The sequence below is a fragment of the Zosterops lateralis genome (genome assembly GCF_965231275.1).
Source record: "Zosterops lateralis genome assembly, chromosome: 17".
NCBI classification, from domain to species: Eukaryota; Metazoa; Chordata; class Aves; order Passeriformes; family Zosteropidae; genus Zosterops; species Zosterops lateralis.
The window spans coordinates 12808070-12826021 of record NC_139777.1 but is presented as its reverse complement, the minus strand read 5'-3'; the positions used below and the strand labels follow the sequence as shown (position 1 = coordinate 12826021).

At 45.0% G+C, this 17952-nt stretch overlaps 1 protein-coding gene and 1 long non-coding RNA gene across 11 annotated transcripts in view; one reads left to right on the top strand and one right to left on the bottom strand.

Moving 5' to 3' along the window:
* The window catches only part of TAOK3 (TAO kinase 3), a 77110-nt gene that overhangs the window by 14526 nt on the left and 44632 nt on the right, over window positions 1-17952 (bottom strand). For 9 of the 10 annotated variants that reach the window (XM_083873812.1, XM_083873804.1, XM_083873813.1 and 6 more), the window contains 4 exons: window positions 16952-17033; window positions 13804-13971; window positions 10815-11021; window positions 2712-2846 (listed from right to left, as the gene is read on the bottom strand). In XM_083873812.1, the coding sequence (XP_083729938.1) occupies window positions 2712-2846; window positions 10815-11021; window positions 13804-13971; window positions 16952-17033 (592 nt within the window). The remainder of the gene's footprint in view (window positions 1-2711; window positions 2847-10814; window positions 11022-13803; window positions 13972-16951; window positions 17034-17952) is intronic. The other variant, XM_083873805.1, reaches the window with a different exon arrangement.
* LOC310916337 overlaps window positions 1-17952 on the top strand; it is a 190844-nt gene that overhangs the window by 164110 nt on the left and 8782 nt on the right. The window lies entirely within an intron of this gene.

Below are 17952 nucleotides of genomic sequence, written 5' to 3'. Positions count from 1 at the left end.
TGCAGGCCACCTGATGCTCCCAACTGCACAACATTTCTGTGTCTGGGAAGACGTTCCCAGCTGCTGAGAAATGGGCAGCAGCCAGGATGTAAGAAACCATCAAAACTTGCTGGTTTGCTTGTTTGCAACCACTGTGGGATCTTGAGCACCCAATTCACACAGGAAAAATCTTTTCCAGCTGCCATTGAAAGAGTGAATTAACACAGAGAGATGAATAAAGCCTGAATTTCTGGCTTGGGACTACAAATTCCAGGAATGTTCAGATCTTTCTCCCTATGTCAGCTCCATCACTAACCTTGTCCTCCCCATAAATACTGGACAGGGAAGCAGGAAGATGATCTCCCTTGGCCAGAGGAGCAGCAGCATCCAGCACCTCCCTCCCCACTGATATCCAGGCACTGAATGGTGACAATGATAAAAAGTGCTCCAACACAAGCACTGGCATCCAAATTCTGTGCAATGAATTTAAACTTTTATTTTTTCACCCCAGATTTCCATTCTGGAACATGAAGAGGTGAGAGTGGAAGACCATTAAAGGGAAAGCTCATCAGCATGAAATATTTCTGTGGCAAACACAGGGACAGTTCTGCCCCACCACACAACCTCAGAAGTAAGAACAGGACACACCAACACCTCCTGGAGTGCTCAGGTGGTGTGATGGGAACTTCCCTCTGCACTGGGAACGGGAGATGTGTGTGTATGATGGGAACAACAGACCACGTTCCACAGAAAACCCAAAAAATAAAAGCTCTCCAAAAAACCTTCCATCTTCCCCACCCAAATTTTTATCTTGATCATCACTTGGTCATTGAAGCAGAGATTCAGCAAATCCAGTTGTGTAAAGAATTAAGGCAGACACAATCCTAGCCCCACAGGAGGCTGCCATGGGATTTAGGAGTGACCTTGGGATATCAGCTGTCTTCCCCAGAGCTCAGGAAGCTGTGGGATACCTCTCAGCCCTTATTTTCATTAGCTCCCAAAGAGGCCTAGCCATGCAATCCCTTCAAGCCACCCAGGTAGCCCAGGGGTGACATTTCCAAGGAAGAGAGGAGTTCTGGGCTCTGCTGCTGAAGGCAGGCCACAAGGTGCAGCAGCTTTGCACAGGGAGTAAAAGAACATGAATATATTCATCACACATATCAATTTATCAATGAAATTGCATGTCTGGAGTATGATACATGAGTCATTCATCATTTCTGCCCTCCAGCCAACCTAACTGGGTCCTACTTTTATCTGCTCAGTGCAGGCAGTAGAAGAGCTGGCAGTACACTGGGTGCAAACACACACATACACTCAAAAAGGAAAAATTCCCAGGGCAGAGGGTCTCCAAGAGAGCAGGGATCCTGCCCATCAGGTGTGCTGCATGAAGTCCTCTAACACACACATTTCTAGGTCACTCTAAACTGGGGGGAGCAGGGGACACCAGCCTGGGGGGCACTCAGGGTATGGGCACCCAGAAATACACCTACAAAAGATGGGACTCAGATGCTCCCAGGAAGCATCTGGGCAGAAGCCTGAATGCCACAGCATCATTTTAGATTTTAACAGCAGCAGCAGCAACAATCACACAGAAAAGATTTGGGCTGCTGGCACTGCTGCTGCTGCTTCTCTCCAGTCACAACCTTTAGCTGTGGTCACACACACACCTCCCCACCCCATGTCTTGTGCATGCAGGAATGGGAAAGGATTCTGGGGATGCAGAAATGGTGGTCTGGAAGGAGAACCCCCATGGTGGAGGCAGGAGAGAGCGGGAAGGGGAGGGCTCGCTGGTGTAATTTCGGGGTTGGTCCGGGATGATGTCATAGCACTGAGCAAGTGCCATGGCCAAACCGTGGGGACTTTCTAACGCTTCCCGTCCATCTGACCTCTAATACCAGCAGGCTGAAATATTTAATAGGACATTCATTTTCCCTCGGAAGGGCCATTTTTCACTGCTTTCCCTGGAAAAGGCTGCTCGCAGCCCGGGTGGATGCGGGGTGGGGGAGGCGGCACACAACTAACTCTTCCGGCACACACCCCTTTCCCTACTACAAAGGCATCCACAGCAATCACATTTGCAATAGTACAAATCTTGATGGATTCGTCCCATCCCCCTCCCCTTTGTAAGCCCACAGCCCGCTGTAAGCCCTCTCTCTCCCTTATCGCAGCCCAGCAATCCTTCCAAGGGATCAGGCTGCAAAATGCAGTCACGGTACAGTTGGTTGAAATAAATGAATGAATGAAAAAAAAAAAAAAAAAAAAAAAAAAAAAAAAAAAGAACCACCAAAAAAAACCCACCAAAAAAAAACAACAACCAGGCAGCAGCTCAGGGCGGACAGCAGCGATCTTATTGTTCCCAAACCCATCTGCATCTGCATCTCCACGGCGTTCCCGGCAGCTCTCACACACCTCACACACACTTTATGCACATGCAGATAAATATATTAACAAAAGGGACAGGTGGGAAATGGAGGCTGAGGCGGGGGGGTGGGGATGAGACGGTATTAACTTCACCCAGGAAGGTGGGTTATTTCACACTGGAAATGCACAGAGAAATTAAACATATTTCACATATACATCTCTCTCTCTCACACACACACACAGAGGTAAAATCTTTCAGTGCAATATCCAGTTGCTATGCCAACAGCACCAACAGCCCGGGCAGCGATGGCAGCGAGGGGCCGCGGAGCGGGGTGGGATGGGATGGGGTGGGGTGGGATGGGGGCTCTTACCAAAGATGCTGATTTGATTGTGGCAAAGCGCTCTCGGTTCCGGTAGTGGAGGGCCTGATTCTGCACTGACTGGGTAGGCCGCACCTCAGGCCTGCGATCCCTGTGGCCCACCTCATCCCTTATAAATACATGATCCTGCAGAAATGGATAAAAACAAGGAGAAAGTCCGGCTGTGCTCTTCCCGCGGCGGCTGCCTCTCTCTCACCCCTCTGTCTGCACAAGCGCGGCTGTAGGAGAGGCATAGTTCAGCTCTCTGCTTAGCCCCGGCAGCTCCCACCGTACAAAATGAATAAGCAACACATTGCAGCTCGGCGTGTCAGCTGATCGCTAGCAGGATGCCTCTGAATCCCTGGATCGGGCTGGCTTTTTTTTTTTTTTTTAATCTCTTTTTTTTTTTTTTTTTTTTTTTTTTTTTAAACCTCCAGTATTACATATGTGCCAGAAAAAAAGCGAGCCGGGAGCAGAAAGCAGAGCAGGGCGATCGGAGTCCTCGGGAAGGTCGGGTTCAAGCACTGCAACCCAGCGATCCTGGTGAAAACGTGATTCCCATGTCTAGGCACGGAGATCCTGTTCCCTTTTAACACCACGGCAACATCCTGCCTCATTCCCTTTGCCGAGCGGTGTGTCCTCGATAGGGTTTCTTTGTCCCTCGTTTGCTATCTGCTGTGGGGGACAAGCATCCTGGCTAAATCCACGGCAGGCTGGAGAGGACCAGGAAAGCCTCCGTGACCACTCAGGGATCCTGCTTTCCAGTCATGATCCTGCACAGTTCTAGCACTTTCTCTCCACAGCCCACAAAGGATTTTTTTTTTTTTTTTCCTTTTAAAGCAACAGCTCCCAGGTTTTAGCAGGAATGGTTCCCGGTGCAGCTTCTCTCCTGCTCCCCTGGCAAGGCTATGCCGGGAGCGGCTGTGTCTTTCCCAAACGGCATGGGTGAATTTGGGAATGGGACAAAGCTCCAGGAGAAACCCTCCTCAGAAAGGCCAGCAAAAAAACCACACCACCACAATTTTTCCCAACTGGAATGGTGGAAAGCCAAAAGCCAGCACACCTGCACGCTGCACCTTGGGGATGGAGCAGCCTTTGGACACCCGGCACGCCCCGGCACAGTCTTGGCTCTGCAGGACCACACTGTAACACACCACAGTGTCATGACTCCCATCCTCAACCTCCAGCTCCTAAAACCTCACAGGAAGACTGGGATTCTTCCTGAATTAAATCAAGTTTCCAGTTCTCTGGGGTGAAAAATAAAGGCTGCCAGTGCCTAGAAAGCCCTTGCATAGAAGAGCTGCCTCCATGAGCAGGAGCAGCTCTGCCACCCTGCCATGCCCCAGCAGACACCAGGGAGGTCAGAGAGCCCCAGAGTGAGAAAGCAGCCACCATGGAATGGTGTCTCCATCAGGACACTCCTGTCAACCCCACACTCCTTTCCCACCCCCCAGACACCTCGTTTTCCCCTTTACTGGCCTCTATTTCCAGACTCAGACCCACACACTCAAACTCAAAAAGTTTAAACTCAACCCTTTTCAAAAGGATTCTGGAAATGAGTTCAAGCAAAAGCCAGTTAGGTGCAAAAGTGCTGATATTAAGAGCTGAACATGGCATTGATTAAAAGTCCTTTAACCCCAAACCTTTCCTTATCCTTCCTTTTGAGTGCTCCCAGTCCATGCTCACCTTCCCCTTGCCTTTGCACAGTGCCCAAGGCCATCGCAGAGCCAAGTGTGCACCAGCTCCTCTACACTCGCACGTGGGACACAGAATGACCCAAAGCAACTAAAAAGGACAGTTCTCCACAGAGATATGGAGTGTCACGAAAAGCTGCAGTTTCATTTTGTATTGGTCATCCTTATACTAGGCCTTTGTGACAGCGTCTGACAGGAAACCCAGTGAGACCACAAGAGAAATCACTGAAAATTGGGCTGATCTCAGATTTCCAACTTGTGCACATTGGTGTGACAGGCAGAGCTCTTAGACTTGCCCACATTCCTGATAAAGGCACATCTGAGCCTCTTGAGCAGCCATCCCCAAAAAATCCTGATGGAACATTTAAAGTCCAGCAACACCACCCAATTTAATCTGACCCACGGCCTCACCAGAGGGATCTCAAATCTCAAACCCTGTAGTGAAGATCTACACCAGATTCACCCACCTGAAGCACAGAGGGAACCACAGCACACAGGAGTCACCAGTGCTGTACTCCAGCCATGAAATGAAGGTGTGGACAGGACAAATGTCACCCCTGGTCACACACAGAGCCTGCAGCAGCACCTGTGAATGCACAGGGTTCCCAAGGCCTGCTAAGCAATACTCCAACCCCTGGATCATCTTCCTGATCTTCATTATGTTGGTAATGGCAGCGGGAATGGGAAATATTAAATCCAGAGAAGCTGTAAAAAATTACTGAAAAAAACCCCCCAACTTTTTAAATGGGCATTCAAGGCTTTTCAGAATGCTCCAAAACACCACCTAAAATACTAAGTTTAAGTTGCAATTGCTTTTTATGCTGGAAAATTAATCTGTGATTTATTTTTTGTTATCCAAGAGGTGGATTTTTAGAGGGCAGAGCGTCACCCCGGCCTTGTTTTATGGGATCTCTGGTTACCTCAGTGCACATGAGAAGCTCAGAGCAGAATTAAATTGCCCTTCAGGAATGTGAATTAACCACATTCTGCACTTCAAACTCAGTTGGGCAAGGAATGGGAAAATTCCTTTGCAACTGAGCAAGCCAAAGGACCAATTTCAAGGGGACAAAAAACTCAGTGATTGTCCTTGGCACCCCTTAATCCAGGATCTGAGCATTCTGCAGCAGACAGGCACCCACCAACTCTCAGCTAAGGCCAGGGAACCTTCACAGGTACAACATTCCTTTGGAAAGTCCCATTATCAAAAATAAAAGCACTTGGCATGAAGAGTTACCAAATCTAACAGGTCCCAATGCCCTAGGGACAGGTGGTAAAGAGAAATAAACCTACAAGTAGCCACATATCTCCACCAGCCTTCCTCGGATGAGGTGACTGACAAACATTTCCCTACAAACCCAGAAAAATAGAATTTTGCCACTTTTATTTTAAAATAAAATCCTTCTCCCAAAAACTTGCTAAGAGACACTGCAGTCATAACTGTTGGCACAGATAAGGAAATTTTGTTTCCAACTTTTAGCTTCAGATGTGTGGGAAACAAAGACCAAAATTGGCACCTCAGCTCAAGGCACCCAGTAAGTAAAATCTGACTGAAAGCACTCCAGAAACTCATCAAGTTTGAGTCAAGGTACCTCTCAGCCCCAATTCTGCACTTAATACCCTGGTTTATCTTTAAAATAATGTATCTTCTGTATACACTTCATTTTTCCACCTGTTGTCTGTGGTGTTTTTGCAATATTTGCCTTAAGGATGCAACTTAGGGCATGCCCAGCTCACAACTCACTCATTACAATCCTTTTATTCAGGGCCAACAATCCAGAATCTTCAACTTCCTACCCAAGGAATAATTTGTTCCTCTGACTGTATCATGCACATGAACAGTTTTCAGGTTGATCAAAACAAAGGGGGGGGTTTGTCTGGGACGTTGCCAGGACAAAACCTTTCTCAAATATTCCCACAGCATTATCTGACCAGAGCTGGGGGAGCTCCCAGTGGTTTAAGTGGTGCCTCCAGCTGGATCTGAATGGCAGCTCCTGGTGTATTGTCTGAGCACCTCACAGTGAGTTTGTGTCAAACCACGAGTCCAAAACCCACTGCAGAGTGGATTGTCTGAGTCCCATCCTAGGGGATCACACACTGTCCCATCACACACTGTCTTTTTTTCATCGTTCTCCTCGCTGAAAAAAGGCCTTTACCATCCCAATTCTGCCCAGCCCAAAGCTGGGACACTCCACCTTCTCCTCAGGAGGAACACTCCCTTTCACACTGGGGTTTTTTGCTGCGCACACCAAACAAAACCTCCCCAGACCCAGGAGAGCTCGTTAACTGCAAGGGCTGCCAGGCTCCTACACAAACAGGAAAGGCAATTTCCAGGCCACACGAAGGACTTCCATGGAATTGCAGCAAATCCCTGCTTTCCAGGAATTTAAAGAGCAAGGAAAACAACAGTGTGGCACCGTTTGTCTCAATACACCGCATTAAGTGCCTCGATAATGGACAGAGAGTGTTAAGCTCTCTCCATGCACAAAATTCCACACAAATGCTGAAATTAATTGGAGCAGCAACAGGAGATGTGCACAGGTTAATTTACAGGATCTGGGAAGTCGCTCAAGTTGCAGCAGTTATTGCAAAGGTACTTTATTATTACAGACATTGGGTGAGAATTTGTGATGATCAACTACAAAGATCCTCTTTCCCATCTTTTTGTTATAAACCAGATCTCAATCACAAGACCTCCCTGATACTTTACTACCCAGGTTTCAGAAAGCACTGATGATTTTAAGACTGAAGTAAGAAACAGCAACAGCTGAGTACTGCAGTTGAAAAAAAACCCCAATATTGTACTGGCTTTTTGTTTAGATTAAAAGATTACAACATCTTATTATTATAGTTTTGCAGAAATAAAATAATAATAAATTCATTGAGGACAATGAAATAATATTTCTGGGAAGCCACCTGTGCCCACATTTACCAGCAGCTGAACAAAACAGGTGACAAAACATCTCTGATGCACCAGCTGATGCCTATACTCACTTTATTGTCTTCCTCTGGCAGCCAAAAATCTTTATCCTCATTTTTAAGATTAATTAACTGATATTTATCTGATTTTAAAATCTGGGTTACATATCTTTGAAGCACAATGTATTTGGAGTTTAACTCCCTGCCCCATTTTGTCATTTTTAGGGGCTCCCAGGTACAACTGGGTTTGTATCAGAGCTGTCACTTCCTCCTCAGCTCTCAACCCAGGCAGATGAACAACTCCTAAAGGGAGATGGATGTGAGAATGTGCATCCATGGGCAAGATGATGCTTGGATGCAGTAGCAGAGTTATTTAACTATATTCAGAAGAGACTCAGAGTTTTTACACTGAACATACTGAAATGTACATGGTGGAGCTCACCAACCTGCAAAAGGGCAAGGAAAACTTCCTCATCCAAGCCACACATCTGAATTTCCTGAAAAGAATATGCTGGTGAGCAGGGTTTGATCCCAAGGATGGGCTTCCTGCCTCAGTAGCTCACATGATTGCCATTTCTTTTCCTCCCAGGAGTTCAGGACACAGCTATAAACTAAACAACACGAAAAGCTCCACATTCAATAATGGCTTGTGAATATTTTCAATATTTTATTCCTGTTCAGTGATTTTTCTTCCAGCCTAACAGGAGTACTCTGACAGGTGGGAGTCACCTTTGCTCTAAGCACAAGTTTAAAACCATGGAGCTCTGCTGTGCTGTGGAAGGGATAAGGCTGTGCCTGTTTTCCACAGAGGATTCATCCCAAATGCAGCAAACCCCAAAGCACCTTGGCTGCCATGAACTAGCATAGCCAGTGACAATTAACCAGATCAGAACAGGTCATTTCACTTACCCTGTGACCACAAAACATTTTTGGAAGTTACAGCCAACTAGCAGCTGTTAAAAAAAAGAAAGAAAATGAGTTGTTTACAAGTGTTTTGACTCCATCAGCCTCTTCCCTAAGCCTCTGCCTCAGGGTAGCTGGTCACAGATGCCAGGAGTGCTCCTTGGGGATGCCTGAGGCTTCTCCCACCAAGCACCACACAGGGATGGGCTGCTTCTGATCTCCTCCAGGCCAAGGCCACCCCAGCCTGGCCCTGCACACCTGGCAGGAAGCACTGAAGGCTGAGAATTGCATCTCACACCACCAAAGACTCCTCCATCCTACATTTTACTTGCACGTGAAATTCTGGGGCTGTGGCCCGAAACTCCAAAAGGCCTCTGACACTTTGGAGCTTTAAGCCACAGAAAACACCAACACTCCAGGCTATTTTGCCATCTTGGACCCTTTTCACAATCTGGAGGTTGATAATTAACACATTTGTGGAACATCACAATTTTACACAATACTTTTGACTTCACCCGAGTCAAAACCATCTCGTACGTGACCCTGTAGCACAAAATGCTGCTTCTCTTCATCAGTATTTTCTTTTCAGCCTTTAAAGGCTGATGGAATGCAAAACAAGAGCTTAAATTAAACTTAAGCCTCAGGTTCTTCCCACTGTGCTTGTGAGGGGCTCCAGAGGGATACCTAAAACTCAGCCTCATCCCAGTTTCCAGAAACGCAGTTAAAGTACAAAGACAAATTGAAATCTTGGCAGAACAAGGAACTTTACCTTGAAAATAAAGTGGGATGTATGTGGATATAAACCTTCCTGAAATGTCCAGCTCTAATTTTAGTCTCTTCACATATATTAATATGCACACAACACACACGAAGAAGTTTTCCATTTGAAATTGCATTCCCCAAAGGAACAAAAGACAAAAAATAATGTACTATATTAAAACAATATATTTGCAGACTGCAATATGTCCTGCCACACAGAGTCCAAATCTGCTTTATGAATTACACGCAGCAGAATGGAACATTTTCCAATGGAGAAGGAATCTACTCCAAGGATCAGCAGTCCTAGCCAATCATAACTGTTTTGTGAAGACCATCAGTACAGACCTGGGCTTTCTGCTCCCAAAATTACCCTAAAACACCTGTGTTAAGTGATCTAGAAGTGGTTTCTTTTATAATACTTCAGTTACAAGTGTGCAAGACACCCCAAGTTTTTTCCCAAACCAGATCAAAACTTCCCTGTGGTGTCTTGTTTGTGCATCCTACTCAACTGAACAGCTACACACAAGTCTAGGAGGACTGAAATCCTCCGTTTGTACTTCACAAGTGTCATACAACCATTATAAAACATAATATTAGTCTTAAGCAGGAACTCTACTCCTTTCACAAATGCCATTTATGTCTAGCGGGAGCAGCTCATGTTTTGTTTTTATCAACTGTAATGACTTTGAGCAGTCATTATAACCCATGGATCCTGTGTAAATCAGTCCCTCAAATTTCCATTTTAATGCATATGTAAATATGGCTATTTAACAATGTGAAAATCAAGTTAACACACATTTTGAAAGCCTATACCAAATAAGAAAAAGCTCCAATCACAACCACCCAAAACATCCATCAGTGGTGCTGCTCTTCATTCAGGACAGTTCCAAGGGCTGGCATTTGGTACCCAACACATTATTTTCACCTTTCTGAATCAACAATCTTCTCTAAAGATGCTGCCAAGTGTCTTTAGGAAAGAGGCAAACCCCTGAAATCTTTTCAACTTCTCTGCCAGTATCTTTAAATATGTAAGTCCATGTTTTGTTGAAGACAAAGTTTTTCAATAGTTCTTAATATCCAACAATACAAACCTTGCATTTCAGGAGGAAAAACTGCTTTCAAATATTTAGTTAGTTACAACCGAGCTTTACTGTAACCTTACAAATGAGAAATTAATACTTTTCATGCTGCTGCAATGTTTCAGCTCCTCTGGCAAAAAGCAAACATACACTTTGAAGTTCCTTGCAAATGAAACCAACACGACCAACCAATCATTTTGCTGCCCACTAGCAAATGACACTGCCAAGGCCAAGCCAAAACTATTTTAGTTAAACAGTGGAGATGAGATGCAGGCTTACAGCTAGGCAACCTTAGCTCAATATCCAGGCCTAAGAAAATGAAAAGCATCAGATCACAGCATGCAGCAAAGGAGCAGGAAAGCATTGAGTGGAACTTGATTTCAAACGTACCTTGTGGGAAGGATCCAAAGTTCTGCACACTTCCACTCCCCACAAGGAAAATCCAAGTGTAGGGCAGGTTTTAATCACTCACTGTGCCTGGCAGAGGGTTAGCTTGGCTGCCAGGACCAGCACAGAACACAGGACAGGCATTCCCAAGGAAACAAGGATGTCCCAAGCAGAGAGGAAGAGGTACACATGCAGGGCTGGGCATGCGAGGAGGCTGGGTGACCCTGCCTAGGCACTGACAGCTCTTTCAGTAAGAGCCTCTTCTCATGGGCAGAGGTTCTTTACATGCTTTTAAAGACAAAAACCACACAGAAGTTGACTCTGGCAAGCCCAGCAGCAGGTCCTGCTCTCAGCACAGAGCACCAGGACACACGTACCTTCTTGTGAACAACGGAGGAGGTGGAATTAATGGTGCTCTCATCACTATGCATCATGACCAGCTCAGGGCTGCTCTCATCCAGGACCTCCTGCATGCTGCTCACACTGCTGCTCTGGCTGCCTGTGCTCACAGACATGCTGGGGATGGAATGGTTGCTGCCCAGACTGTCCATCTTCCTATTCAGGTTTGTTCCATGCTCACTGTCCTATAAAACAAGGGGCACCAGTTACAGATCCCGCAGGAGATCACCTGCTCAGTGTGTGCCTGCAATGCCCAGAGTTTCTTTTAAAGGTGACTCTGCAGACTTCAAGGACCTTTGGGTATTATTTTGCCGACTGCATATCTCAAAGAGCTGTTTGGGTTCTGGAATGCTCCATATGGGGCAGGCAGTTTCTGCCTTTTCCCCTGTAATCTGGTTAAATTAGGTTTCAAGCCAGTTTTTTTCCACATATCCTTAAGTCTGGGCATGGCTCTTGGTTTGATAGGAGACATCCAGAAATACTGGATGGCTGGTGGAAGGAGCCTCATAATTAAGAGAAACAATCCAAGTTTGAATTAAAACAATGCTTCAAGTCAGGATCTGCTATAACACATTTCCTGAATCAGAAAATATACAAGACAACGAACACATTTATTATTTGATACGTTCTACACGGTGTAGAGGTTTTAACCTCTGTGTCCCAAGCAGTCAGCAATTCGATTTTATCAAGCTAAAAACCCCTTGAATCTTGTGTTTGCAGCCAAGATAAAGGTGAGTGAAGCATCTCAGCAGCTGACTCAGACAAGGCTGCATTATTACAGGGGTTAAAACTTGGATATACATAAATAAAGATTCCTCATATATGAGGTATTTTTGATTTTACAGACAGATAAGGAGTTGGCAGCCTTTTTTCTTCTTCCATACCCATAGGAATACAATAATGCCAGAGGTATGCACTTAGTCTGGACTGATTTAGAGAATTTATGGAGTCCTTTGTAATTAACTAGTGGCACCAAAGAGGCTCGCAAGGAGCTAACAGTGAGGACAGAACTCTGAACATCCTTCAGCTCCTGGGGTGAAGCAGCCTTGACTCACTGAAATGAGCAGACTACTGCTGCACCCAGTTTACCCTGGCCTCTGAAGGGAGCTTGGGGAGAATTCCATTACAAATCAATTAACGGGGAACTCATTTTGTTGGAGACCGACAGAAAGATAAAATTGAGACTTGACAGATTTGCCTTTGATTGTGTGATTATTTTTTAAGCAATCAGCAGATCATTCAGAGCCTGCGTGAGAGCACTTAAAATCCAGAATAATACTATTTTACAGAGAACATAAGCACAGGGGAATGATGAAAATATTTTCAGGATGCTTATATAGAGTTGCAGAAGAAATCATATAATGAAGGCTCTGAGGCTGTGTAATTAATGAATGTTTATGCAGGAAGGACAGAGATGAGATTGCATATGCAACCTTAGCAATGGCTTCCTGACTTCAACTTTCACCTTCTTGGAAGGGCTCTGAGGAAAAAGCATTAGTAATATTTCGCATGTTAAAAGATTTTTAAGGCTCATCTTCCACCTTCGAAAGCCCAAGGTCGAAGAAGAAGTGCCTGGTGGCATTTCCAGTGGGGCAGGTTCTGTCCCCAGTTCAGCAGGAACTGCAGCACGTGCTGGGTCTGCTCTCCCTGCCCAGTTAGTGACACACACATGAGCAGTGACACCTCCTGTGGTGGGACAGGGCTCAGGGTCAGTGCAGAGCATGCTGTGCACATGCAGAGTGTCAGCTGCATCCCTGCCATCCCTCAGATACAATAGCTCTTCTCCCTGCTTTCTTCAGGAGCAGGGACAGGAGGAACAGAAGACACACCTTGGAGCCAAACATTACCGCGAGTTTGGAAGTGTTCAACAGGCAAGTGGGAAATCCATTCCCTGGATTCTGCTGCCCTGTCATGTGCAGGGAGAGAAACTGGAAGGTTTCAGTGCACAAGTCTGACAATCCCCCAGTCCCTAGCTGAGCCCCAGGTCTGGAAGCTGGAGGGGACCTTCGATCACAGTGGTTGCTGTTCTTGCTCCTTTGGGGCATTCTTCACGGGGAGGGGGAGCACAAAGTGCCAGTTCCCTCCTTCTGCAGCTCCACCTGAGACCCACGTGCTCATTTCTTCAACCAGTTTAGCTTTAAAGGAGCATTTGACACCCTCAAACCTCAAACCCAAGCCCCTGAAGATCCTCTGAGCTTGGGCACCTTGCTGTGTGTTACAGCCTCACTCCACCGGAGCACAAGGAACACAGACATCCATTTGTCTGTCAGTGTTTTTCATTGAGAAGCAGCCGTGGATTTATTTATGCATTGTGCCTGCACCAAGTGACATTAATTTCCATCTAAGCTCATCAATTGAAAAATGACTGGTTTCCTTCTCTCAGCCACAGTTAGGGTCAATTATCTTACACTGATTAAGTGGGTTGTTTATTACAAGATTTAAACTGAAGCTGCATTTTAGGTCTTTAACCTCTTTCTTCTTTAACATTAAAGAAATTTTTAAAAATAAGTCTTACTAATTCGGTGATCTGCTTTTCAGCTCATGAGAGGCCAATTACTTTACAGTAAAGTTATGGTAATTGAAAAATATTAACATTAATGGAGTTGTTTTGACTGTGCAGATGAGAAAGAAAAGCCTGGGCTGTCAAAGACCCTCCTCCACACAGGCTGGGAGCCACTTCTCAGAGAGAACCTCCCTCAGAATGAGTTTCTTCCCTAAGGCTTCCAAAAGAAAGGGCAGCACTGGAAATAATCCAAAGTTTCACATGTACAGTAATTGGCAGTTTTAACACTGAGCAAGGACTACTATCACTCATTATCCTCTCCTGCCTGTCTGCTGATCCAGATGATATTCCAACAATATTCCACATCTAGGCTGCGCTTGTTCTGCCACCACTAAGCACAGGAACATCTCCCTGGCCCTAAAATTCCTTGTAACAGTGTAAATGGGGTAACAAACCCTGAGTACCTCCTCCTCCTCCTGGGACTCGTTCAGGGGGCCGTTGCGTGTCTCCTGGAACAGGATTTTCTTCATTTTCCTGTACTGCAGGTTGTCCAGCTCCCTCACTGCATCCTTGGTCCTCTGGATGAGGTCTATGAGCACCCTGGGAGGTCGCTCCCGGCGGACAAAATCGTGCTGGGTTAGAGGAAACAGAACACCTCATTTCAGACTCTGGGGTGAAACCAGTGACAGTGGGGCACTTTTCAGACCCCTGAAGTGACAGCTCCCATTCTATAGTTTATCTGTTCATATTCAGTAACTAGTAATACCCTTTCTCAAAGACTCCAAACACCCTGAGCTGGTCCTGGGGTCAGGTTTTCTGAGCTCTCCAAGCTACAGATGATTTGTCCCTTCCTGAGCTGGTTCACTCAAAACACACAAGGTGACACTTCGAACTTTGGAGGCACAGGAATGAACAAAATGCATCCAGAACAAAGAAGAATCAACCTGTGAAGGTTTTCCTGCATCCATCTATTCCAATTTGAACATAAAACCAGCAAGGAGACCACAAAGTTTATTTATACCTAAAGCTTCTGCAGCCAGAGTTGAAATCAAATCAGGCTCTTGCCAACTCCTGCACAGATTTTAAGTGCAGACTTAAATTCTTTAATGGTATTGAAGAACACGATTAAAGCCTCTTCTCTGATTTATCAGATACATTCTCCTGAACTGTACAGCTGGCATTGGATAAAGTCTCCAGCTTCTCCATTTAACCTTGGCTAAAGCAGACACCCTGAATGCACACTTGACAATACTCTATATGGCATCCCTATGGCTGGGTGTGCTGCTCAGTAGTTCCCAAGGGGGATGGTTTCAGGGCACAAACATCCTCTACAAGCTTGCAGAAAAATCTACAGTGAAAACAGAAAAATTTGCAATGGAAAAAAAAAAGTTGGCCAAAAAAAAGTTGTTCTCTACTGAACATTGCAAATGCCACAAGGGGCTTTTGTTAGAGCCTCAACAGCTGGAGCCACCTGCAAGGAAATGCTCAGGAGAGTCACCTTTGCCTGCTCAGGCTCACAGCTCTCCAGTGAGCTCAGCTCCAGAGTGAATTCATCCCCTGGAGCTGGAGTAACCAGCACATGGAGCTCCTGCCCTAAAACGGGAGCCTTCAACAAAAGAGCTGAAAGGATGAGCTGATCATCTTTTAATGATGTGTAAATAAACAAGGGAAGCATCATGCCACAAGCTGATTTCTTGTTTTTAACTGAATTCAAACTTGTGCATTTGAGTTTTGCTAGTGGGGACAGCCAGTCATTTCAGTACCCATTTTTTGATTGTAGTGATGGTGTTTATTTTTGAATCAGAGCTAAAAGTTCTAAACATCATTTCACACAGAAACAAAATGAATCATTTCTGCTCCTCAATGCAGATAACCACCATTTATTTCTCTGTGAACAGTAACAATCTGCAGCTTATTTATGATTAGGAAAAAAAGGAACCCATTTTTATCTCATTGTACATCATTTTTAGAAAGCAGTGAGGCATTTGGAACCATGATCCTGAACCTAAATCCATTCTATGTGTGCACTCAAATATTAAAATGTGACCATATGAAAAGTGTAGGGCAGACAAAGACAAATAAAATATAAATCTAAAATACAGAATATACAGGATTTCAGACTCAGATCTCAGCTCTAATTGTTTGTACAGACTCCAGCCCAAAGTACTCCTGAAACCACATCCTTCAATGAACTCAGCCTGTTCCTAGAGAGCAGCAAGGCTGCCAATCCTCAGGAATGAATCATTCCAAAACCCACAACATAAACCTATTAGCTGGTCAGAGTGCTACAAGTAGAACCAGGGAACAAAACACTGATTTTTTGCCACAGCACAAATGTACCACAGGAAATAAAAAAAAAAAAAAAATATACCAGGTGCCAAAGGGAGCACAAACAGCTCCTTCATCATTTACCTGGAGAGGTCACTGGCACCGGCAGCCAGAGGGAGAGCTGGGCTAATAATCAATTTTAAAGAAAGGCAATACTTAAAAGCCAAAGCCTGATGGAAAAGGGGCTGGACAGGACTTCACCCCCCCTACCTCCTAATGGAAGGCTGCTCCTGAATTTCCCAAAAGTAAATCCCTTGGAGCTGTAAACAGTTCCTCTATTTCCCAGGTAAACTGAACCCAAATGACTTAAACTGGAAGTGATTTATGATACACTGACAAAACCTTGGCAAACTCTGCATACATCACTCCTAGGTCCCCCTCCTACAGGTTCTTGGCAATTACGGACCTGTAAAAAACCCTTCCAAAATGATCCAGTTATTTTCAAAACAAGTTTAATTAATTGAGTTCAGTATAGAAACCATTAAAGGGATTTAAACAACTTTTGGGTCTGGTGGTTTGATTAGGGGAGGAAGCCAGCTATGGCCTATCCCCTTAATGCTACTTTTAACTGCTAAGTGTGATGCATGAATGGAGGGGAAAAAGAAAACCAAAAAAGCCAACCAGAGAGTGGATTCTTGTAAGGGCAAATATTTGTTCACCATCTTTGCAATTATTTTGGTAGACAAACAGATTTCCCCCCACATTTCTGGAAAAGATTTGATACAGTGGCTTCCCCCCAGGTGTTACCAGCTTTGGCCAGCCCTGGCACCACTGCAACACAGGGGTCTTTGAGCCAGTGAAGCAGAGTCACTACTAAAGCGCAGAAGAATTGAGAGACGGGACCCTCCGTGGAGGCAGCAACTGAGGTTTATTCCACCTCAGGGCCGAGGCTCCGAGTAACAGGGAGACAGACAGAGACACCTCAAACCCCTGAGAGTTACAGTTTCTAAAGGGGGGAAGGAACACGTGGGACGGCAGAGCATGGGGACCAATAACAGGGACTCAGGGTACATAATATAACTTGTAGGAGGGGGAAGCCCTGACTCCAACCAACCACCCGAGAGTCTTTCCCAGAAGTTTCTAGACACTGGGAGAGGTCCCAGATTGACTGGCAGGGCCAGGTGCCATGTAAACAACAAGATTGACAGGTAACTGCTTTATGGTCCTAACAATAGGGAGAATAAGGGGTAACAGGGCATGAACTATGCAATATTAACACATAACATATCAGCAAAGGATAACCATTAGAACTCATCAACCCACTGCCACAATTTGATAAATTACCCGTAACAAATCTGTTGATGATGGCCTTTCCTGAGGTATTTTCTGTAAGCAGTAATCAACAAATCCCCTAAAGGAGTCTGACCTGCAAATAAAAAAAAATTTAAAAATCTAAATGAAAAAAAGCTTGGGATCTGGAATATATTCAAACTTAGTGCAAAGCAAAAGAAAAACACTGACTAATTTGTTCTTAAGTTCTAAGGCAGAGAAAGCAACTGTTTTTTTTTTCAAATTCCAAGTTGATTTCATCAATTCTTTCCCAGTTAAAGGTTGTTAAAACAACATGGACATACAACTATCCCTGAGCACAAACTGAAAACCAAGTTAGAACTATGTGTACCAGACACTATTTATGATTTTACTTCAACTGCTTAAAAACAAATGACAGTGGAATTATTGGGAACTCCAGAAATGCACTCACTGATCTCTGGGAGGTTACAGAGGGAAAAGCTCCTCAAGGCTCAGTTCAACACTTGAGGCTTTATTTGAGGTTTTATCCCAACTGGAAACAAGGAAACTGATCTTTTCTGTGCCACTGGACTCAAAAAGAGCACAAAAGGCACCTTGGTAACTCCAGGAGAGCAAACAGGGCACTGTAAACAAGTTCTTGTCAAGAACACTGATGTGCTGTGTTTATCCAGAGCTGTCTCTGCTCTGCACTGCAAATCCTGCACAGAATGTGGGGATCATGCTGCAGGCAGCAGAGCAAGCTCCTGGAACCTTGAAAAATGAGTAAAACATGGAAGATGAAATAAGGAAACTGGAGTGCTCTTGATAAAATTATCAGCAATTAAACAGTTGTGCTACTCAAATGCCCAGCAGAGAAATGGGGGAACTTCACACCTCACCAGGAGCTTTTGTTTCAAAAGCCTTCTGCAGACTCTGCCAAGCATCACCCCACAGCAACAATCCAATCTTGGGTACAGGGAACAGGGCAAGCCCTTTGCTCTCACAGGATAACAAAGTGTTCTTGTACCCAAGCTCAGATTCTGGAACAAGCCTGG